The sequence below is a fragment of the Cottoperca gobio genome, chromosome 12 (genome assembly GCF_900634415.1).
Source record: "Cottoperca gobio chromosome 12, fCotGob3.1, whole genome shotgun sequence".
Taxonomy (NCBI): domain Eukaryota; kingdom Metazoa; phylum Chordata; class Actinopteri; order Perciformes; family Bovichtidae; genus Cottoperca; species Cottoperca gobio.
This window is the reverse complement of record NC_041366.1, coordinates 3,243,082-3,266,977: the sequence shown is the minus strand read 5'-3', so window position 1 is coordinate 3,266,977 and position 23,896 is coordinate 3,243,082. Positions and strand designations below refer to the sequence as shown.

Below are 23,896 nucleotides of genomic sequence, written 5' to 3'. Positions count from 1 at the left end.
AACATGTAAATGTGCAAAATCAATGATGTACTCGACAATGATCTTTTCTGCACCATTGCTAGTGACAAGAAAGCCTGTTTTTACCTGGTCAAGAAGTCCAACTAGTAGAACAGGTAAGCTGCTGTAACAGAGATTGTAGAGAGTGATGAACCAGTCTTCATAGGTGACCTGCAGACAGGGAAACAAGTATTCAGTGAGTCTGTGCACCTGATCACTCTGCACGCAGGTGGTGAGAGACGCCAAGCTATGACTGTTTCAGCTCACACGTGTAATCTGTCATATTTGTCACAAGACTTTGACCAAAGACACAAATATTGTGTAGTCTGATTAAACCATAGTGAACCATGCAAACCTGTTTTCTAATGATAACCATATAAATGTTTAATGGAGTGAATACACATTAGACGTAACCTCCGCCAAGGAGGTCATGTTTCAGGCATGTGTGCGTTTATCTGTCAAGATTACAGGAAAACTACTGGCCCTATTTTCATGTTATTATTTATATATTATGTAGTGTACAATGAGGAATTCAACAACAAAATACTATTCTTCTCCCCTTTTTGAATCATTATCTCAACCCACAAGATGTATAAACATCATTAAATAAGACACAAAATACATACATGAAGAAACTAAACTTTTAAAAACACTTTCTATGGTGCCAGTGTCTATAATGCATTATAAACATACTTATGTGTTATTATCTGCTTATAGTGCAGTGATAATTATAAGCATTCATAATGCTTTATAATAATACAGTATAAAGTATTTCATAATGACTTATAAAAGGTCAAGTATCATAATACTTCATAGTCGCTGGTCACTCACTGATGTGTTTGCAAGTCAAAGTCTACAATACATTATAAACATACGTGTGTGTGTTTAATGATTCCGTTGGGTTTTCTTGTTGAGTGAATTTAAGTTGTGCACTTCTTTTCACGATGCGTTGTTGGATACGTTGAGTCCTCTATAGAGGGTAGAATAATTCTCACAGCACTACAAAATGGCAAACTGACTATATAGTGGATTATACAGCGAGTGATTTCAGACACAGCCATCTTCTTTGTAGCGTCCATGTTTCCACTTTACATCTTAAATGAACACAAGTCAGAATGATTTTCCAACTCAGGAATTGGGAGCGTCCGAGGAGCATGTGAATGCATCATTGGCCTACGTGGAGGTCGACGCCCTCTGTGGGCTACTTTTAGTTTCCCCATTGTTTTTAATCTTTGTACATGTTGAGCTTTGTATTTGTTGGTTTCACTTAAAATATTGTTTAAAGTATGAATCAAAAGAAGAATGACGATCATGATTTTCTTTTAGGATTTGAGCATAAAAGTACATTTCTGACCTTATGAACCTTTGTAGGACAAAATCCTCTTAAAATAATCTAAACTGCGTCAACTCAATGACGAGGTATGACAAGTGAGAACACAACGTCCTCTGCTGATGAAGACCATGAGATGCTCCAGAATAACTAAGTAAGTGGATCTGGAATGAAGATTATTTTGCCAAACTAATTTTTAGGATGCTGATGCAGATTGTCGTGACATTAGCTGTGAATATACACGTCCTCAAGGATGACCCTTCCTCTAGCGCCATTTCAAGTTATACATAAGAAATATCGTGAGGGCAGGGTTGCCATAAGATATGTCAATTAATTGTGCTTACTTTGAGACATTATGTGCTTCCACATCTGGATAATGTAGGACAATCTAAATATTTGACTTAAATCATGGGTCAAATACAACCGATCGGGACAAATGCTGCTGTGCTGCTGACCTGTGCGGAGTATCCACTGAAGAAGGAGTACCAGAAGTGAACCAGTGTGAAGGCGAAGTTCTTGAAGAAGAAGAAACGCAGAAACTTGCACATTCGGATGTAGGACCAGCGTCCGTGCACCAGCAGTAGGCGCTCCAAGTAACGGAACTGAGCAAAGGCGTAGTCACTGGACATGACGGCCTGCATCCCCTCCTGACCGCTGATCCCAACACCGATGTCTGCAGCTGGAGGGACACAGGATGGGGAGAGGGGTTAGCGTAGAGCCACATGTATTTTCTGACGAGAGCTAAAGCAGTCATCTGTGCCCTCTTCAAAGCCACCAGACTCCTTTGACAAAATCATGAATTTTAGAATATTGTTTTGCCCTTGCCGTCAAATCAGGCTTTTCTGGGGGAAAACACAGGAGTTGCAGGTCGACCGCTGCCTTGATCGGTTTGTTAGTTTATGTTATTGTGTGACTGATGAATTGGAATTAACTTTTAAAAACACCAAAGCCACACAAATACAAACAAAGTAACCGATCGAGTCAGCGGTAGACCTGCAACTGTGACTGACAGCAAGAGCAAAAACATGTTCTAAATATAGAAGTATATATAAACTATCCCTTTAACATGAGCAGAGTTCATTTGCGTCCTTACTCTTGATCATGTTGACATCATTGGCTCCGTCTCCAATGGATAGCGTCACGGCTTTCTTGTATTTCTTCACCAAACTCACCACGTTACCCTTCTGCTTAGGTGTGACGCGACAGCAGATGACCGCCTCGCACTCACAGGCCATGTCCACAAAGTCAATCTGTAGAGACATTCCACCAGGTTAGATATCGACCATCACTGTCCATGCAATCATATTGTACTTTTACACTCTTCTTAAAAGTTTTATTTATTTAGCTGTACCTGTCTCATCTCCTTCTCCCAGTCGTCCTGAGGCTGTCCGTCCTGAGGGCTGGTGGGAGCATGTCGCTTTCCCAGACGACGCAGACGCAGACGACGGCGTTTCTTCTTCTTTTCATACAGAATTTCGTTCTAAAAAAAAACATCAGTAAATCTTGTTGGCTGGTGGGAAATGAGAATTTAGGACAACTTTGTTTCCCCTGAACTTCTACATTCTATCAAAATTAAAAACTAAAGTGAATCACTCACCATAATAAAAAATAAAAAAAGGTGTTGATCTTGATTCAAACTCACCAGCCATCCTCCGGTGATGACGAGAGCGTTTTTGCCCATTCCAGTGAAGAACGGCTCCACAGGTTTCTTTTTGCGCCGACGTAAGGTTGAAGGCTCGTTTCTCCTGGTGGACTGACGAATCCTCAGCTTCTCACTGCGGACACAGAAACAGAAACTCTTACACACTTTCATGAGACAGACTGAGAACCTTGATGTTGAGGTAAGACATGAGACAGGATGAGATGTTGATGACAAGAGAAGTTAGGCAGAGAGGCCTTCTGTTTTACCAAGAGCAGGAAACAACAAACCTGTCTTGTAGTGCTGCAGTGTTCATTTTGTCAGCTATTTTTTACAACATGAACACTAGTTGATCTGAAGGGCTTTTAATCATATTACTGTTTTAGGCTGTGACATTTTAGATCAACTCACTTGATATCTTCTCCGTAGTGGATCTGCATGTCTTCTGTCAAAAGTGAACAGGAATAGCCAATATTCTCTGCCGTTTCTATGGAGAAAGATAAAACGCATTAAACTAGGAAGAGAAAGCATGGCACAGTACTAACTATCGATTAAAGCCGAAGGACTTGTTCTGGTCAGATAATCATTACATTAGAACGGTATGACTCCTCTCTGTAGAGCTGATGGTACCTTTCTTATCTCCAGTCAGGACCCAGATCTTGATGTCGGCCTTTGCCAATTTGGCGATGGTCTCTGGCACTCCATCCTGCAGTTTATCCTCGATGGCTGTCGCCCCAATCAGCTGTGCAGAGGAATACAGCTGGTTAGCTATGGCTGACGCTCATTGTTTTTTACTTTTACAGATTTTCATAAAAAAAAAAAAAACAGACTTTCAGTGAAGAGCAAAAGGCTTCAAAATGTTTTTCACTTGGATTTTGCAAAAAAGGACACTACAGTATTTAACTGGCTTCACTAAGGTTGAGGTTAGAACGTTAAAGGGAAACATGGAGAAAGAAAAACAAGAAACATTTTAAATATTCAAAATAAAATGCAACTAAAGCTCTGTTAAGCATGATCATTCTGGTTTTATTTGTCTAAAGTAGAGTTGTTTTACACTCACCATCAGGTTACTCTCGATCTGCTCGTACACGTGGTCGAGGGCAGCGTCTCTGTCTGACATGGACACCTGGGCTTCTTTGTGCCTCCTGGACCAGGCTTCATAGTCCTCTGTGCTGATGTCTTTGTAACTTAAGCATAGCGTTCGCAAGGTGGCGTTGGCAAAGATCTGGAGCACAAAACACAGAAACCATGTTTCAAGCGAAATCGCTACATACATGCCTCATGCATGACTGTAACAGTGCAAATTAGATAAAGCTTTGCAAAAACCCACATCCAGATCAGTCTGGGTGGTTTCTTTGTGTCTGGAGTTGGGGGAAAGTCGCTCGTATATGACAGTGTCAGCTCCTTTACAGTAGAGACGAATACGACCGTCAGGAAACTTCACTGTGAGAGAGACGAGACAGGGCAGAGAATCAGAGCTGGAACAGAGTCATTGTTTTGAGTTTTTAGTTTTGGCTAGGACATTTTTTTATTTTGTCCCAAGTCAAGACCAGTCCTAAACTTTGTGTTTCAAGTTCTTAGCAAGTTACTATTTGTCTGTCTGCTGGCCACACTGCCAAATGCACCTTCGCTACTGACCAGCCAATGTGATTGGTTGCTGTTGGATCCATTAGTGAAGTCGTGTTTACCATTTAAAACATTTTGTTAAGACTTTTAGGTCAGCAGATTTGTGACTCGATTCTAAACCTGTGGAGGTGACATGAGAATTTATTTGTTAATAAAGTAGTTCTTAATGCTTTACTTTCATAGTCTAACAATGTTTTAAGCTGTTTAAACAGCAACAAAGTTTAGAAAGCTTGTTCTTATGCAACGCTATATAGCATAACAAGAGTAGCTCTTCTGCCGGCCTCTTTCACTGATTCCTTATAATGTATGCAAGTCACAAAAACTACATTTGACTTAAAAGGATGAGGCCAGGTTTATTAATATGATCTCTGTCGAGGTTATGTTTTAGGTTCAGTGTGTTGGTTTGTCTGTGCCACTTTGACTTTGCCACCTTGCCTGTGGCTCACAACACCCATTGGCTCCTACTGAAGAAACATAACAGGCTAGATTTTGTTTTTATGGAATATTTTTGCAGACAGTTCTTGTGTGCTTCGACTGCAGCTCATTTGTTGCATATTTGTTTACATATATTTGGTCAAAAAGGTACTTTGCAGGTTTTCAGCAGCTGGCAGTTCACTGCTTATTAACGCCAAGGAGGTTTTGTTTTTGTTCACTTTGAAAGCAGGATTACACAAAAACTACTGGCCCTGATTTTCATGAAACCTGGTGGAAAGTGAAGCACGGGTTAGGGAAGTACTCAATACATTTTGGGGCAAATAATTTTTCACTTTCATTAACATTTGGCTCTGGCGGAGGTCCGCGCTCTCCGAATCCCATTCTAGTTATCGCTGTTATTATAGCTACTGTACAGAAACATCAGCAGAAATGACATGCGTTTGTAAGTGCAACAACGTGTGTGTGTGTGTGTGTGTACACTCGTACAGATGATAGACATGCGCTTGCGGTCAGAGTTGAAGTCGAGCAGCGCCAACATTTCGTAGGTCGTCTCCCGCTCCATCTCTCTGATGGTGATGGTGTCCTGCGTACGGGACAGAAACACATAGCCGAAGTTCCTGGCTGCCGTCACTAGGGCGCCCTCATCAGGAGACGCTGCCTGGTACACCAGTTCACCTGAGAGAGAGATATGAACGCAGACATGAGGAGGAGGTCATGTCCTATGCAATGCCTGCAGTTAACTTTGATGTAACACTATAATGATTTAATAATCTAAATTACTGCTTAATGCAGCTTTAAGGAAAAGTCCTGTTAAGGGTATGTTAGGGTTGATTGACAGGTGCTGCAGCCCATCAGTCAGCCATGGTGGTTGCAACTTTAGCTCTACTCCCTTTGCCCAAACTAGGATTTTAGGATTACCATCTTTGTGCTCCACCATGACGGTGTGGCAGAGGGAGAGAAGTTTGAAGAACTCGTTAGCATCTTTATCCTTCCCAGATCGGACGCAGGCAACGAGCGAATGATCCATGAACTGGAACTTTCTGTCAGCCTGCTGGTTCCAGCTCCAGTCCACCGGCTAACGGGGAAACAAAAAGGTTAGGAAAACTACAGTAGAAATACCCAACAATTATTCTGTGAGTTAAGGGATCTAAATCAAGCTGTTGTGACTAATGTCTTTAGTTTTTCTTCTTCAGCTTAGCAGTCAATCATTTACATGAGAAGGTACTTAGTCATGTGCATCACTTCTATTGTGATCATCATCAGTCCATTTTGTGATCACACTTGTTTTTAACATTACTTCTAATCTTATATTGACTGCAGTTATTTTATAGTTTTAACCGTTTCTGTATATATTATATATATTGTATTTTACCCTTCCCCGGTCCAGCACCACTCCCTCAGCAGTGGTCGGTTCACCTGTGGTAAGGAGAGCAAAAACTTGGAATGAAAAAACTGCAACCAACCTACATCAGCTCCCTCTTAGTTCTGCTTTTCATCATTCTTCTTTGTTTGTTAGGCACTATAACTGAGTCGTACAGTAAATCCATTTGCACACTTTATAATCTCTTTGCAACTGTTACTCAACAGTCTGTTTGCTTTGCTCTTATCTAAATTCAACTTCTTCCTGCAGCAGTGAACTAGTTTCCCATAAGGACTCAAAGGTTTATTATCTCATCTTTCTCATAACAATGCTGTAGAGTAGAAAATGCATTAACTGGTTTTATGTGTCGATTTCATATAAATCCTCTCAGGTTATTTCACAACCTTGAGAAAGGCTAAAGAGTTTTAATACCTGAGAGTAAGGCACCAATTGTGCCAGGGTGAGTCTCCGTTTAGGCCTTTCTGGAGTAACAAAACCACCAAAATGTAAGATTGATTTTTTTATGTTTGGATGAAATTAGGCGGATCGGTACCGTAGCTGCGTCCAGCGATGGTGCACTTCTTGAACTCCATGACGTTCTGTGTAAGAGTTCCCGTCTTGTCGGAGAAGATGTACCCGATCTGACCAAGCTGCTCGTTCAGGGTGGTGGTTCGAGCCTGCACACGGGCAACAATAGATTTCATGAAAAGGACAAAATGATCAGGGGAAATATATCCTGCTATGCTGCTGTTCCAAGCCCTACTTTTCAAATGCAGGTTGACTGTATGGTTTACAATGGAAAACGAAGTAGAGCGTAGTTTGACCAAATAATCTGGACACAAGTTTCTGCTTTTACTGAGACTTTCAACAGCATCTCATGCACTTCAGCAGATAACAGTTCAGAATGATCTCTTTGGTCATGTGATAACAAGCAGTGGAGACAGTAAGGTGCCGTTAGAAACGAGTATGTGTACTTTTGAGTTAAGATTATTTTGTCAGAAAAAAGATTTTGTTCCCTTTCATTATTAGCTGTGAAAAGTTACACCATTAGAAAATGCACTGGATTGTTAAAATGTTATAATGCAAATAATAACAAATATATACTTCATCGTTATCTTTCAAAAAGGTTCAGTTTGTAACCTTTATAGATTCCAGCACTCCCAAAGAAAAGCTACCAATCAGAGCCAAGGAGTCTCCGACACACTGATTGGAATTCACCTGCAGTGATTGACAAACTGTCAACTGAGAGTGCTGATCAACTTTAAAATCAATATTCTGTAAATGTATCTCCTAAACGGTTTTCAGAAACATATTTTAGTGCAATGTTTAGCATTACAATGAGAAATGTTGTGACCTGGCCGCATGTTGAAAACAGTTGAGCCAACACCAAGCAGCACCCACCGACCAGAGCAAACTCTCATTTTACCGCCGTTTTAGTATCACTATATAATTAAAATCATTTAAAATACATAATCTGCAGGATGTGGTGCAATAACCTGCAGGTGAGCCACAGATAGCCGGACCTGTTCAGAATACGTCTCACTGTCTACAGAGTCATTAACACTTTCCTAGAAATTAACATTGGGTTTTCAATTTCAAAAACACAAAAAAAATAAACATTTAGCATAAAGTCAGGAAGCTAAAAATCATTCAAAAGCAGTAGTACCTTAGCTGGTGTGTCTTTCTCTGAGAAATACATCTGCAGGTCCCAGTTGATGAACTTACTCTGTCCCAGGCGAATCACCTCCACACTGAACACAAAGCACAGATGACACCGATAAGTTTCATTTTGAAAATGATTTCTTGGAGCTGCTCTTTGACAACAGTATAACAACTCCACACTCTTTCTTGTAAACTCAGACTGAAGCAGTGTGAAAGAGTGAAAAGGCAGGAAGGAGGAAACCAATACTATGAAGCCTCTCTGCTGCCAACTTAACAACTTGGTTAAGTAGTTAGCTAGTCTGCTGACCACTGCAGCGCATCTGGTCACGTTTAAAGTCTGCTGAATGGTGTCATTTACATTTAATTTGCTTCAGACAATGACATCCAAGACAACCTGGAGTCTGCTTATGTTGCTTTGTGTTTGTTCGTCAACATTACAAACAGCATTTGTAACTGAAAGAAGATATTGTTGAAATGAAGCTTTAAAGCTGCACTATGGAAATCCTTATAGATCCTTTGAGGTTTTCCAAACTGCCCAAAGAAAGCCATTTGAAGTATTTAAGCCTATATTTCTATCCATTTTATTTTGGAAAGAAAATACATTTCTCTTTTTGATAAATATTCTTATTTAAGATACTGTTCCAATCTCAAAATACAATCCTATATATTTTATATCATCGGTTTTATATCTGTGAATGTACATGAATAATATTTTTATATAAATAGCAATGAGCGTTGACACAATATACTGTATGTATAATATTCTTTTGCTCAATAAAAAATATTTGAAACATAAATTCTCTAGGCTATGAGCACATCTTTTCTTCATCATTCAACAGTAGATATTGTGGCCTAATATATTTAAAATGTGGGCCAAATCCATTCTGTCTTTTTACATTTTAAATGAAAGGACTATAATGAGGTCATCAATTAGTACAAAGTAGAACATTAAACTATATTAGTTTCCCATTTCACCAATAACTGTGTAGACAGTTTAATTCTGAAGTAAGTAATATTTTCCATGGTGTAGATCATGGGTGTCAAACATGCGGCCCGGGGGCCAAAACCGGCCCGCCAGAGTGTCCAATACGGCCCGCTGGATGACTTTGCAAAGTGTAGAAATGTGCTGTTTTGATCATAAAGTAAAATACTGTTCCAGATACCTGTGACAAAATGTTTTGTGCCTTTGAAGATACACTGTGATCTGTAAGTTGTAACACACATGTGTAAATGATAAACTAATATTGTTAAAATTGCACCTTTTTTTCTTAAGAAATTTTAGGTTGTTCATAATGTTTTGTAAAAAGATAACATTTGAACATTTTCAGAATGTACTTGTACTTTATTGCACTAAAACTAAGGGAAAATTTGGAGTCGTCGTTATTTATAGGTTATCATGTTGTGACATCGTCTATGAAAAGGCCAGTAGCCAGAATCTAGTAACTGCTCTTCAATAAAGTGCACTTATTACAGCCAGAAAGATATTCAGCAGATAGATTCTTCCTTGCACACACCTTTAAGATACAGGAAGGGGAAATACTCAAGACCAGTATTCTCAACACAACACATCCCAAGACCAAAATATGTGGGTGTGGTTTTACTGACCTGACATATAGCGAAATGGGCACCATGGTGTTGAGGACAATGATGTATCCCCAGAAGGTGAGGAAGCCTCTGTGGGAGGCGTCCTGGTTTTTGCCGTCGTACAGATACCAGGCCTTAGAGCCGATCTCCTCGTACCAGAAGGTGTGACCGATGGCCAGTCCTGCCGCCACCAGGATGAGCAGCGCAAAGATCTACAGGGAGGGAACAGAAGCAGTTACACACTGGGTGACTGACTAAAGGCCCAATAATAGTAATAAAACTTAGGTCTGACAGGGAGGTCCCTGTATGCTAGGTCGGGAAAGAATTTGGGGGTTTCATGAAAACATTACATCAAATAAACCAACCAAACAAAGTACATACAGCTGAAAGTAGATGAAAAGAGTTGCATTAAAAAAATTAAAATACTTGCTTTTTGCCTCTTACTCCAACTTACCGTGTAAACCATGTAGTTCATCAGTTCGTCAATTTTGGTCCTCTTGAATCTCGTCTTCCCGCTGTTCCTCATGATTTTGGTGTCGGCTCCTACAACAACATATATCCAAATGGTGAATTTTAGCCATTGCTATCAAATCAATAATATTCTTAATTATCTACCATCCCGGTCAAATTTAATTTGGTAGTGAGAAATTAATTAGAGCTGCAAGTGACAATTATTTTCACAAATTGTTCAAGCTATATCTAAATTTCATAAATGAGACATCTTCAAACATCTTGTCGGCCACACACAAAAGCTTTACCGAATGTCAATCTTTTACATTTGAAGCTTCTTTTAAAAAAGGTTTTTGTATGAAGCATTGAATGCTTGTCGTCATATTTTATGATTTGAGGAATTATTGGAAACAATCCTACGCAGCCACCACTGTAATCTAATACTAATATTAGTGTAGCCTCATCTTCTGCAACCGTGCACAAATACTGGGATTAAACCCAAACAATAGACAAGCAACAAAACATGAAGCTTCAAACTATTTGGTTATTTGGAGCCCTACCCAACACACAAAGGTATTCTATTTCTCATCATGTCAGACAAAGGAAAGAAAGTCATTATCAAAATTGTTGCAGATTTATTTTCTGTAAAGATGTGGATTGCTCTTGCATATTGAACACAAGATCACTTTTTTTTTATGTAAAGACCAACTTTAAGTGAGCTTAGTAAATGATTGGTTACGTTAAATAAATGTATTAACGTTTGCCAAAAGTGATTACTTTGCAATCAACTGAAGCTGTGTAGTGAACAACAAGATGTTGTCAGAACTGTCAGTAATACAATTCTCTTTTCACTAATTTGGAGTTCTGCAGTGATGTTATCTCGTGTCACGTGTTAACACCTGCGAAGATGACCAGGCCGTGACACTCCTCGGTGTTTCTGATCGTGCATCCTCGGAGCAGCATGTTGTCCAGGGTCAGAGGGAAACGCTCAGTCTCCCACATCATCGTCCCCACAAACTTGTCTAGGCGGTTGTTCGGCTCCTCGCATTCTATCAGAGCTTCAGGAGAGACGAAAGGACACGAGGATTGCTTTGAGTCAAAATGTTTAAAATCACAAGTGCTCTCTGGGCAGCAAAAGGAACTACCCGACCTCGTCTGGAAACTTATTTAAAAACATACTTTGTATAATTCAAAACACAAACATACTTATTATTATTATTATTATTATTATTATTATTATAAGTTATTCAATGACAAATTAAGTTGTTGAAAGAAAATGTTAATTTAGTAAGAACAATTATTTTAAAATTAAAATTGTTCTCAGGCGAGTCTTGAATCATGCTTACCATTAAAGCCAACGAGCTCACGCTCATTCTGTAGTTTCTCATCAGTCACTCGAAGTCCCAGCTTAAACTTCAGGTTGGTCTCTCTGCAGTGGGGAGAAAGGAAACAGACAGCAAGGAGTGAAAACTAAGACCAGAGGAAAGCAGAATCAGTTAAACAGATTAAAGTTCATAACACTTGGATTAAGATGGAAAGGAATGTTTTTTTTTTAATGTATTTGCAAGTTTGTTAAGGATAACTTGATCCATCTGGATGAATAAGCTTATTTATTAAATTAATTTGAGTCACAATTCATTCTCTGATGCAAGTTACATGTCACACAGAAAGATGATGCTAATGTCCGTTTCAGTTAATTGGCCATTTATTGTAACATAGCTCCATTAGAGACACCTGTACAGGCTTGTCTGTTTGATTTAAAGGTGTTTCTCATTTAATGTCAGAACATACAGTCACACCGGTCACACGGCCGAGCTTGGCAGAGATTGTTTAGCTTATGGCAGAGGCTCTTTACACATTTGCTCTTCTCCGCAAGTAATTTGTTGACTGAACTCTTAAGAAAATTACAGGTCAAACAAAAACTTATCAGAGCAAACAACGCTACACAAAATATATTCAAATACTCAATTTCAATACAGCAATCAATATTGCAGTTACTATATGGGCTTAACACAGAATTATGATTAAAAGAAATTATATATATTTATTTTAGGTAAACTTGAAAGGAGGAGAGTCTTACCCGTCGAGCTCAGCTGTTTCTACGTAGGTCAGGCTGTTTGGGTTAGAGCTGGATAACAGCAAGATGTCAGCCTGAAGGGAATACAAATGAAAATGCTTTTAGCTTTGAAAGGCGCTTTATAAATACAATTTATTATTATTAAAAAACAAAAACGCATTAAAAAATGGAATTCATAAATTATTCTGAAAAGTTTAACACCCAAATCTGCTTCTGGTGCATGTCTTCCCTGCTTCAAGTCAAAAACCAGATCCCTCTGTGCCAAACACCCAACTTCTTAAAGTCCATCCGTTTCAAACCATTGAGAACATTGATGTGAATCAGCTGATTTCACAACTAAACAACAATACAAATTTTAATTATGTCACGTTTGGGTTTATTAATCTTTGGAGTAGAGAAACGGCTCATAGAACGTCACAATGCATTTCTTCGTAACCAAAAGACACGGGTAGTTAGTTCATTTTAACCCAACTCGATCTTGACATACCTTTGACTTCATTAAACATTAAACTCATTGAAATAAATTATTTTTACATTATTTATTACAGTTTTACTGGTTTAGATTTTATCTTTAAAAATATTATATATATTAAATATATAATAACGCTTATAATATTAATTGGATTGCCTAAAGGGTTTCCTTTTGGATCCTGTATTTTTAAGTTAAGACACATATCCAAAACTAAGCTTAAAATAGTGACGTTGTAGAGATTATAAATAATAATGTTAAAAAGGTGCCCCATCAGGTCAGCTTGAAACCAACATTTAAACAATCTGCAATGTGCACGTGCTTCAGTCAGCCAGCCCAGTAACTGTCACACCGTCCAACTAAAAAAATGATGCAGGCTAAATCATTATACCGGAATAAAGTCGTTCTTCTTCATACGAACCACATCTCCAACCTGGATGTTCCTCCACTTAGTCTCTTGAAACCTGAAGCAGAGACCAATCACAGTTTTTATATTTGTATGTTGCCATAACTTGTTGCTCATCGACTTACTGGCACACATTGTACAGAAAGAATCCTCACAGAAATATGCACCAGGTGTTTTTAAGTAGATCTTGGAAAATGCTATATAGAATTAGTATAATATTAATATAATTCAGTAAGTCGTTTTTTTTGACAGAAGGTGGATATTTTGTTTTAAGACTCAAAACTAATAGAAAATTAACTTTGTTCTAACCCGCCCTCCAGCAGGACATCACACTTCCTGTTGTTAATTTCCTTGTCCATCCTGTGACGCGCCTGGAGGAAAAAAACAAATAAAACGCTTATTAAAAACACTTGACAATGTACTGTAGCTTGAATACCAGTCAATCGATTTATGAATATTGTTTGAAATGCAAGTCTTATATTCCTTCTTCCCAATAAAAAAAAATTATTAAGTAGTTTGACCAAAGAAATCTCATACAAAGTCCAATTAGATTGCAGCTAAAACCTTAAGTAGATTTAGCAGTGTGCGTGTGCGTGTGAAGGAAAAGTCTTACCAGATCGTCCACCAGGTCTTTGATGGCAGTGATTCCCAGGACCACGACCAGAGGAATCAGTGTGGTGTACCAGGGCAGAGTAGTAATGTCTGGAATAATCTAACGGACAAACATTCGATGTCACTTATTGGTCCTTGTTTGCAACACTGTTAATTCAGAAGAATCTTTTTTTAGATGTACCTGTAAGATGAGCAGTGCCAGGAAATAGAGGTTGGCAACTCTCTTAAACTGCTCATACAGGTTCAGAGGGAGGAAGGTGATGACGTTGTACTTGTACGTCCTGATGGCGTTTCCCTGAAGGAGAAAACAATTTTATTATGAGCACAAAGTCAGAATTTTATCCTACGCTGTTAAACTGCAGAAAATATGCACCTTTAAAAAAAAAAAAGAATGTACACATGGAGGTCAATGTTCAGGTCAGAGTACTAATCAGCCTGTAAAACAGTTGCATAATGCCTCTGGGATGGGCAACCATCAGCCGATCACAGCACTGCTTGTTCTTTTTCGTGATTTTTGGGGGGGGGATTTTTTACATTTTTTTTTTTTTTTAAATATATATATATATATATATATATATATATATATATATATATATATATATATATATTTTTCAACATATCGCTCAAACCTACTTTCTATCATTTGTAACTTGAATAAGATTTAAAGTAGTGGAGATTTACAGAGGGTATGAAGTGAAAGTTTGGTCAATGATTTTTAGCAGCACGAGTTCTCCGCAGTTGTGTGGTTTGAATCACAAAGGTGTTGGATGGGGTTGATGTCATGTCATTGTACAGGACAGTCAGGCTATGAAAACCGTTTCTGTATGGAGCTGACTTTGTGCACGGAGGCATCGTTATGTTGAAACAGGAAAGGGTCAAACTTTATAATAACTTCACACACACTATTGTCTAAAATATCACTGGATGCTGTAGAACGAACATTTCCCTTCATTAAAGGGATCTCGCCCAAACCAAGAAAAACAGCCCCAGACCAAAAGTATGCAGAAAGGGGGCAGGGCTAAAGTATTGTTTTACTGAAATGTCTGCTCTACAACCAAACGACTAATGAAAATAAGTGGTTTCCAACTTAGCAGTCAGTGTCCTGGTTGACTGTGCAGGCAGTGGCCCACTTAGTTGGGATGAAAACCATCTGAAACCTGAGCAGTTATAGCCTCGATTCAGCTGCAGGACAGACAGGCAGTACAAAACACTTGCCACCTTTAACATCTCTCCCAGCAGCTTTTTCTTAGAGCTAGGACTGTTAAATATACAGACGATTCCTGTTGATGTTGTTAGCAAGACTCAATGGGACTGAAGCCAGAACATATTTCTGTCTCCATTAGTGAGATACAGGTCAACTCAGCCGGATGATCAGGTATCACCCACAAAGGCCAACGAAACAAAAGCAGTCTTCTGTTCACCGGCTGCTAAAAAACGAAGTCCAAGCAGCTGGTCTCGGCATTTGACCAATCAGCTAGAGCGACATCAAATTATAATTGTTTTCCCTGTGTAGTGTAGACTAACTTAACAAAAGAGTTGAGTGATGAACTTAGAAAAGCCATGTCAATAGTGGCTACTTAATAAATCAAGTACAACATCCGGTTGTCATTTATTGTCATGCCTCCACCTTACAAGCACAGTACTACGCAACAGTCCTGCCCAAGCACAAATAGGGCCAACATATTTCAAGCATGACCTTTCAGCAGCTCGGGGAGCCCTGATGCAGTCAGAAATGACTCAGCAGAAACAGAGGTGACATTAGGAGGAAGTAGACACAAGCACAACTATCAAAACAAACACAGGAGGCTTCCTTGTTCATGCATTTACCTGGGATTAATGTTTCATACTCATTTTCTTTGGGAACTATATCAAATATGGCACTAGACCTGGCAAAAATCCACCATACACGTGTACAGTATTAAGTCAGTTAATGCTTCCTGATGCCCATTTTACACATGATTTTGTTTGTTCAGTTAAAAGATATTTTGATTATTTCTGTTAACGTAAAGATATATAATCAACTTTTGGTATATCTGCATTTCTTTGCCATCAAAAGAAGGTTACATAGTGAAGAAAAGAATAAAGAAAAAATTACTTTGTCTTGCTAACAGACAAAAGGACACATAGGTATATATACCAATATAACCTTGCTATAACATTCATATGATTTAAAGAGAGACTATGTCACTTTTAAATAAAGACATGGCACATTCTTCCTCTTGTAAGTTGAAAGTTAAATTCATAAGCAATAAACCCCCCATGCTTGGTTCATTATACTCCGAGGTTTGGCTGGTACAGTCTTACTTGGTCTAGTGGGACCATTATGTTGTGGTGGTTAATGTTTACAAACTTTATATAGAGATTCCTTTATAGCGCAAATTAGCTTGTCGCTTTGTTGACTTTATGAACCATCCAATTGTGCGACTGTTACATGTTAGCATACTGCCTGTAATGGTATCTTGTGGCCAGGGTAGGCGCTGAATAACATTGTACACTATCCTGGCAAGTTTTAATTCTTTGCAGTTGCTTGTGATAGAAATGAACTAAAACCCAATGACAGCCTTGAAGGAAGAACATCAATCTAATCATTGTTGTATGATTTGAAAAGTAGTCAGCATGATGAATGAATAGCTCATTCAAAGCACAAACCTGTCCTGCTCTTTGTCGAAGGTGCGTCAGCCATTTTCAGCTCTATATACACACACACTCAGGATTAGTTTCTACCATGACCCACGGGGAGGGAGGGTAAAGGCGCATTTAAACACAGCCATTAAATATTCATTTTATGTAAACTGACAGAACTTACAGAGTATCTGCTTTTCTTGAAGCATAAGAAGACTTTTTTCTGAAACTCCGGCAAGTGGTGATAAGGTCGATCGTTGGCTTTCACCTTCCATCCCATCTCTGAAAAAGAAAACAATAATACAAATGTCACAGAATAAATAAATGCAGACAGCTTTTCATCTTCTTCCAGTCTCTGTGCTAATGAAGGCTAAACATACTGGATGCACAAATATGAAATGGATATCCATCATCGTATGCATCTCTGAGAAAGATGGCTGACAAAAGCGATTTCCCAAAGCAGAGTTCATTCAAAATAAAATTTAAATAATTTGCATGCTTTTAGTGACTCACCGCTGGGTTTAGCTTCCACCGGCAGTGGCGGGGCTCCTGGCTCCGGTGTCTCTTCTGGTTCCTCTTCAGAGCTTACATCCAATTCGTCATCCGTCTCATCGTCACTGTACGGCATGACCTCATCGTCCGGCCCCAGGGAACCCTGGGAGTCAACACGCCGCCGACTCATTTTAGCGCCTCAGGTATCTCTGAGAAACAAGAGGTTCAGTTGATTAATAATACATAGAAACATTACATATATTCAATTTTTAAAGCATTCACATAAAAAATAGGTATATATACACACAATACTAGTAACATTCCCATCAGCCTCAGCTGTACTTTGTGTTTAGTGCTAATTAGCATAGGTTATTATGCTAACCCACTGAACGAACATGGTGCTTAACATCAGCTTATTACCATTTAGCTCAAAACATCATTTTGTATAAGGGTAAAGCCTCACAGAGACATCAAAACTACACACAATATTCTTGGGAGAAAGATCAGGGAGGAAGTAGGTTGCAACCATGAGGGATACTACAACAGCTGACTTTTCGTGCCCTGCCGTTAGAACCTTTAGACGTGGTCGGAGGGCACATCTTACCTAAAAAAAAAAAAGGTACTGAACCCAAAATCCAGAAAGGGAAATGCCCAAGCCAACAATTGTTATGGGTAAAACAAATGTATGGACATCAAAAAAACAAATGCAAGTAGAGTATAGAATATTGGAGACTGAACAGGGCCATAAACTTAATTGATACAGAAAGCGTTGAAAGCTTTCCCCCCCCCCCCATCATCTGTATTTAAAAACAAAGAGTAGGTGAAAGCGTAAAAGAAGGTGTTCAACATTATGGTTTTGCAGATAAATAATGACCGTCAGACTAAGATTATCATTTTTAAACCCGTCTCCATTAGGGATATCGCGAGAACTATGTTGATGCCAAAATATACTTTTCTCTCTACAACACCGCAGGTTCCATAATACAGTAGGTACCGAGGGCTTCGAGACCAACTGCGTCCTTTCGACGAGTTAAAATCGGAAAGACATTTATTTTGATTCCTAAAGCACAAACTTCCTCTCTCTCTCTCTCTCTCTCTACCAAAAGTCAGACAACCAGACAAACATGACATTTTGTGATTTGCTACATTTCTATTGTGGTATGGAATTGGTATAGAGAATCTTGGCATTTAACTGGTATTGCTATTAGACTACAACATCTCTGGTATCGCGACATCCCCAGTCTCCATCCTGACAATGTAACAAATCCACTCTTCATTGGAAATCCCTGCATCTACTTAACAGCTCCTGGTTAGCAGGTGCCATCAGCTCAATGTTTAATGTGGAGGAGTCCATTAGCACAGCTGATAAGGTTCATTAATCCCGTTTCCAAGAACAAATACGCCGGGAAAAAAAAAGCGTACAACAGGGTCATACAGGGTCAACAGCAGCACTCAAACTAGTAAAATGGAAGAGTTGAAGAGAAAGAAGAGGTAGTTTATAGTCCAGACCAAATATTTTTTTTAAATGCCAGATGATAAAACTGTATTTACTAGATACAGGAGCATGAGAGGCAGAAGTTTACTATCTACTAACATTTCGCTCAAAGCACCGCTGTTCCCAAGTACAGCCTCACAGAGCTGCTAGCATGTAGGAGAAATAGGTTAGCATTAGTTCCAGGAACTGTGAAACAGGTGAAAAGTGGAAACAAAAGCAGAACACGAGACACCTTCCACATGTTAATTACGTTTGGTTAATTTCCTGCAGTGGTAAAGATGTCAGTAGCGCAGCTACCATTAGAACTTCGATACCAGTGCGATATTTGTACCAATACTTTCAACGCCTCACACTAAGGAATAACACACGTCTTTACAAATCCTTTTTTTCTATTTCACAAAGTAACCCAAATATCGGTTTCAATCGTGTCCCAACACGAAGAAGCTGTAGAAAAATAGAAAATATGCTTCACCATTGACACTTGAAGCTCTTAATAGTATTGAGACTCAATCTCAATACTAGATGTCAATGAGCAAAAACCCCAAACTTCAGAAATGTTTCAGAAACCTGATGGGTGGCCAACATTATATATTACTTCACCACAGATCAGAACCAGCACAACAGTTAGAGTATCCCAAAGTTCAAATCAAATTTGAGCAGAACAACTAATGAATTCAGCCCAGTGGACGCTCCTGTAACTGTACCTCAAAATGCAAACTCCTCATTTAAAAGAAACTGTGGTTGGACTGAATGAGCTCTGGCTGCTCACACAAGCCTGCACATGAAAACTGAGTGATAAGGGGGAGGAAAACAAAGAATTTCAAAACACAGAGGAGGAGGGAAACCTGGAATAATTAAGTAATTAAGATGACAGCTAAACCCCAAGCAGGTATTTTATACAAGTATTTCAACAGCTTTACTTTACGCTTTAGTTTTTGGTTCTGTTGACAGCAGCTGAGAAGGAATGCCATTGTGTTTACAGGAGTTTAACAGTAAACCAAAACAACTCATCATTTCCATCCCAGACAAAGAACTTATTGACAGAGTCTAGAGTCACTTTCCCAGTTTGAATAAAGATGGAGTAAAGGACATTTCGACATAAGTCTCCATCTGAAGATAGACGTCTTTTCATTAACAATCCAGTCAAACATGCCACACGAAAGGAATACACAACCTCAACTAAAGCCCTGCGTCACACCTGCATTCATCCACACTCTTTTACAAATGCGTCATCACTGAAGGCATGCACGCTACTAAAAATAAAAGTTTCCTCGATTGTGAAACTTTTTTTTTTTATATATATATATATATATATATATATATATATATATATATATATATATATATATATATATATATATATATATATATATATATATATATATATATAAAAAAAGTTTCACAATCGAGGAAACTTTTATTTTTAGTAGCGTGCATGCCTTCAGTGATGACGCATTTGTAAAATATATATATATATATATATATATATATATATATATATATATATATATATATATATATATATATATATATATATTAAGGCACCGTGTCCTGTCCATGTATTACATGTTATATCTCAAATCATTGAGGTGTAATCATACAGATAGGTAAGATTCTATAGATCTCCTTTAGTTTCTGTTAGTGTGGCGTCGCCATTAATACATGCAAATAACAAAGGACATCTAGATGACCAGTACAACCAGGGGGGAAAGTGTGAAATCTGATCCATGTGGGCACAACAAACAAACAAGAGTACTCCGATGCTGGCAGGCTAGCACATTGACATGGGAGGAACAAGATGGAAAAACTTTTAACAAGGAAGAAAAGACAAATAGGAGATGTTTAACAAGTAACTCTTTCAGTCAAATCTAAAATACAAACCAGCGTATGAATGGCATTGAAGGCAGAACTGTGAAAAAAAACATGTCATATTCAAAACATTGTTGTTTTAGTGCATTAAATTTAAACCGCTAGTTGGGTCTCTAGTTTTCCTCATATTGTTAATTTAATTGCAGAGCGTGAGGAGCCGCTGAAATCGGAAGTGTTTTTCACAAAAAAAAATGTAAAACTTCTCTTTAAATGACATCCTTAATGTTACTTTACATAGAGACACATGCCTCTCCTGAATGATGTAACAATCATACAAGTTTAAGTAATGGCCACCAGTTGGAATTAGTACAGAATCTTAAGCTTGGCGATTGGGTGTTTCTTACTGAAAAGCTCCTTCGCAGTCGTAGATAACTTCCACCCCAAAGTTTTTTTATGTACGCGGGCTTATATCAACTTTGTTTAATTAAGAGACCCAGATACTTTCTATTACAGAACCACAGCTTCTTTTTTTTAAACAAATACAAAAAAGCAGCGAAGAAACACCTGAATAGAACCTGTAGAGGAAATTTCAGGAGACAAAAAGTTGGTGGTTACCATTTAGGGAAAGAAATATCTGCAACACTGCCGGAGACATCTACCAAGGCTGAAAACAGCCTCATTTAAAAAAAGTTAACCAGCAGCAGCAGGGCTGCGAGGATCGCAGTCTCGAAAAACAGGTTTGATGTCTTGGTTTTGTGCCAGAGCATCGTTATAGCCGTAACAAAGAGCAGCTGGGAGGAGGGGGGTCAGAGGTGAGCATACCTGAGCGACATAGAAACCTGAGAGGCGGGAGGAGGTGCAGCTCTCGCTCAGACTGCTGAGGAGGCTTCACAACAAACCCGAAACATAAGTAAAGACTTGGTTTCTGCTGAAGTGCTGAAAACAGTGTGGATCAGTAGATAATTCTGCAGTTTTAACTATTTGAGTCTTGTAAAGAAAATAAGTATTTTGTCTAACTTCTTCAAATAAAAAAATATTTCATATTTTCTATGGTTACATTTCTGTGTCTAACAGCACTAGGTGTTAAAATATTAGATTTCATTGTTATTATTTAAGGGGACAGGTCAGTGCTTTAAATATAAAAACGTGTCATTGAATTAAGATTTAAATGCATCATGTTTTCGTGCCACCTATAGATGAAGCACCATTACATTTTGCGGATGTATATACACAAATATATTGAACAGCTATCTTCTTAAGTTTGTCAACACAAAAAAATAAAATAAATCACATATTCATAGAATGCTGAAGGGATCATTTTTGCACACCTATCCCAGCGGTCAGCATCGCTCAATTACTGCAGCAAGAATAAATAGAGAACCACTCAGCCAAATATTCCCTGTACCACATTTGGTAAAAATCTTTTTTTTCAGAATAAATTGGAAAATGTTAAAAGACATGCGCAAACCCTAATTGAAATATGTGATAAACCAGTTAATCCAGGATCAAGAGTTTTGCTTCTAATGACTGAAAAACAGAAGCAATATTATAAAAACAGCAACATGTCAGCCCTATTGGGTGCTGATTAACCAAAACTAATCCCTAGTTTCTTGGTCTGTGGCTGAATTTAATTGAAATCTGTGAGACCGTTTTTGATATGTCCTGCCAACAAACAGACGGAACAGAAAACAAAACCTCTTCGGCAGATGTAGCAAATGTATCAGCCTTCCTGAAGTGATCATGTATGGTAGGCAGAGCTGGTAAGTTTAGGAAAATATATTTGACTTATTCATTATTTATCAGGACGAGTTCCTGTTATGACAGAGGTCTGGGGTACAGCAGAGGGGACTGTCGAGTAATTGTGTGTGTGGCCGGCAAGAACTGATGCAATCAGTCAGATTAATGCAGAGTCGGGTTTCTGCAGCACCTGGGGGAGAATTCGTTTGACCGATGTCTGTAACAAACAGGTGGGAAACAAAAAGAATAATGGCTGCCTGTTTAATGATGGAACTGTGCCCGTCTGCTGAGCAGGCGAGAGTGAACCAAAACTGTATAGTTGTGGGCCGGAGAGCTAAACAACGAGCTGAAACGCACTATAAAAGTAACGCATAGAAGCTGCAGATTCAGCTAATAATTCTCACTTTTAATCACCATTATCAAAGGAGCCCTTTCACATTGGCATGTGATACCAGTGTTTCCCCTAGGGTTACTGCTGTATAGGAAATGACAAAGTATTTACTCAATTATCCTGAATATCACTGATTTTGGATTTACATACACACCGGGTGACTCATTTCTTCCCTTTCAGTTAGAGTCAAATCTCAACTTGTGTTGAAATATGTTTTATGCCCTAGCAGAGTACATTTTAGGGATGTAACTGGCAATTATTTATTTCCTATTGGTTATTTTTAATTGTTTAATCTCAAATTTTCAATATTAAAAACACACAAGAAATAGAATTATTCTTATATCGTTTCACAAATTATTTAATCCACTAATGGCTTCAGAATTAGTAAATATCTAGTAAACGCATTACCACACTGTGTGTGTGTGTTTTGTTAGTGGAGCTTAATGAGCTGAGTCATAATTGAGTCTTCAGTGTTTTACTCACAGCTGGAGTTCAGACAATGAATCCATAAAACAGACAAACGGTCCCTGAACAAGGCACTAATACTGCCAGAGCAAGAGGTTCATCTCCTCTCTGAATGATGAGGCTGTTGTATGGATTTAAGACTTTTCTCATGGTCAGTATAAAGCCAGTAAAAATCATGATAACATTACACACAATGGGAATACATGCAGTACAACAAAAAGACACACCAGCATCTTTGTAGTCAAATTGTATTGGACTCTTAATATGCCTGTAGCGTGTTGTACTTACAGTACATACGAGTGATGACAAACCTCAACTGAGCCTCAGGTGAAAAGTATTCCTGACAGAAGTGGTTGTATTAAAAGTGCCTGTGGGTTTTCTGTTACACTGATGGCGCAATGAATCAATATTTCGATAATTGGATATCATGCTCTACACAAAAAGAAACAAAGACCTCTTAGCATAGCATAATTAAAACTTAATTTTCCATGAAATCATACCAAACACCTTAAGCTAGCCAGAGATTCATTAGTTTGTCAATTCATGTAAACAAACCTCGTAAATCGAGCATCCACTGGAGCGCAAACCATGTAGCAGCATCCCAGATATATTTGCACACCATCCCTCTCCTGCCACTCAACCAATGGCAAAGTTACCTATATGTGGCAAGTGTGTGCTGGTGTGTCCCTATTGGACCCCTGTATTTGACACAGGGACCCATCTTACTTGATATTGCACTTTGGTGGTGCAAATTCTTTGATAAAATGTGATTCAAATTATTTGAAAATGTCCAATGTATTGACATTGTAGTGACAGTGGACCTGGGGCTTTTGGACGTCTGGAAAACTGGGGGTCCAGGATATTAATGAGGTATACAAAAAGGTTCTCCATTAATAATTTCCTGAAAATCTCATTAAATATATCATACTTTATTGATAAATTAATCAGTTTTAAAAAGCTAGCTTTTATTACATTTTTTGAAATAAGGAAACTTATGGTCATTTAATTGATTAAAACCAGTTTTGGTTGAGACTTCAATTTCGGTATGGCTGTTCACCGAGATCTGACCGAGCAGACATAAGAACTGATACAATAGAAACTGAGATCCTTGTATGTAAAATGACTAAATAAAGTAGAAAGAATACAGTTGTAACAACACTTTCAAATGTGAAACATCCAGCCCCGTACAGATCCAGTGCTTGAACCTTTTGTATGGAAGACACAGAAGAAGCCATGAT

General features: G+C 38.4%; 1 protein-coding gene across 1 annotated transcript in view; it reads right to left on the bottom strand.

Moving 5' to 3' along the window:
* Nucleotides 1-23,896, bottom strand: part of atp8b1 (ATPase phospholipid transporting 8B1) — a 30,031-nt gene that overhangs the window by 3,633 nt on the left and 2,502 nt on the right. The window contains exons 2-26 of the mRNA XM_029445392.1: nucleotides 16,783-16,970; nucleotides 16,454-16,551; nucleotides 13,829-13,942; nucleotides 13,649-13,747; nucleotides 13,345-13,406; nucleotides 13,021-13,093; nucleotides 12,164-12,234; nucleotides 11,430-11,512; nucleotides 10,983-11,141; nucleotides 10,088-10,176; nucleotides 9,655-9,845; nucleotides 8,054-8,138; nucleotides 6,941-7,064; nucleotides 6,400-6,443; nucleotides 5,946-6,102; nucleotides 5,514-5,702; nucleotides 4,297-4,409; nucleotides 4,027-4,191; nucleotides 3,597-3,708; nucleotides 3,378-3,453; nucleotides 2,970-3,102; nucleotides 2,679-2,807; nucleotides 2,421-2,577; nucleotides 1,783-2,006; nucleotides 85-168 (exon numbers count right to left, since the gene is read on the bottom strand). Of these exons, the coding sequence (XP_029301252.1) occupies nucleotides 85-168; nucleotides 1,783-2,006; nucleotides 2,421-2,577; nucleotides 2,679-2,807; nucleotides 2,970-3,102; nucleotides 3,378-3,453; nucleotides 3,597-3,708; nucleotides 4,027-4,191; nucleotides 4,297-4,409; nucleotides 5,514-5,702; nucleotides 5,946-6,102; nucleotides 6,400-6,443; nucleotides 6,941-7,064; nucleotides 8,054-8,138; nucleotides 9,655-9,845; nucleotides 10,088-10,176; nucleotides 10,983-11,141; nucleotides 11,430-11,512; nucleotides 12,164-12,234; nucleotides 13,021-13,093; nucleotides 13,345-13,406; nucleotides 13,649-13,747; nucleotides 13,829-13,942; nucleotides 16,454-16,551; nucleotides 16,783-16,951 (3,000 nt within the window). The 5' untranslated portion in view covers nucleotides 16,952-16,970. The remainder of the gene's footprint in view (nucleotides 1-84; nucleotides 169-1,782; nucleotides 2,007-2,420; nucleotides 2,578-2,678; nucleotides 2,808-2,969; nucleotides 3,103-3,377; nucleotides 3,454-3,596; nucleotides 3,709-4,026; nucleotides 4,192-4,296; nucleotides 4,410-5,513; nucleotides 5,703-5,945; nucleotides 6,103-6,399; nucleotides 6,444-6,940; nucleotides 7,065-8,053; nucleotides 8,139-9,654; nucleotides 9,846-10,087; nucleotides 10,177-10,982; nucleotides 11,142-11,429; nucleotides 11,513-12,163; nucleotides 12,235-13,020; nucleotides 13,094-13,344; nucleotides 13,407-13,648; nucleotides 13,748-13,828; nucleotides 13,943-16,453; nucleotides 16,552-16,782; nucleotides 16,971-23,896) is intronic.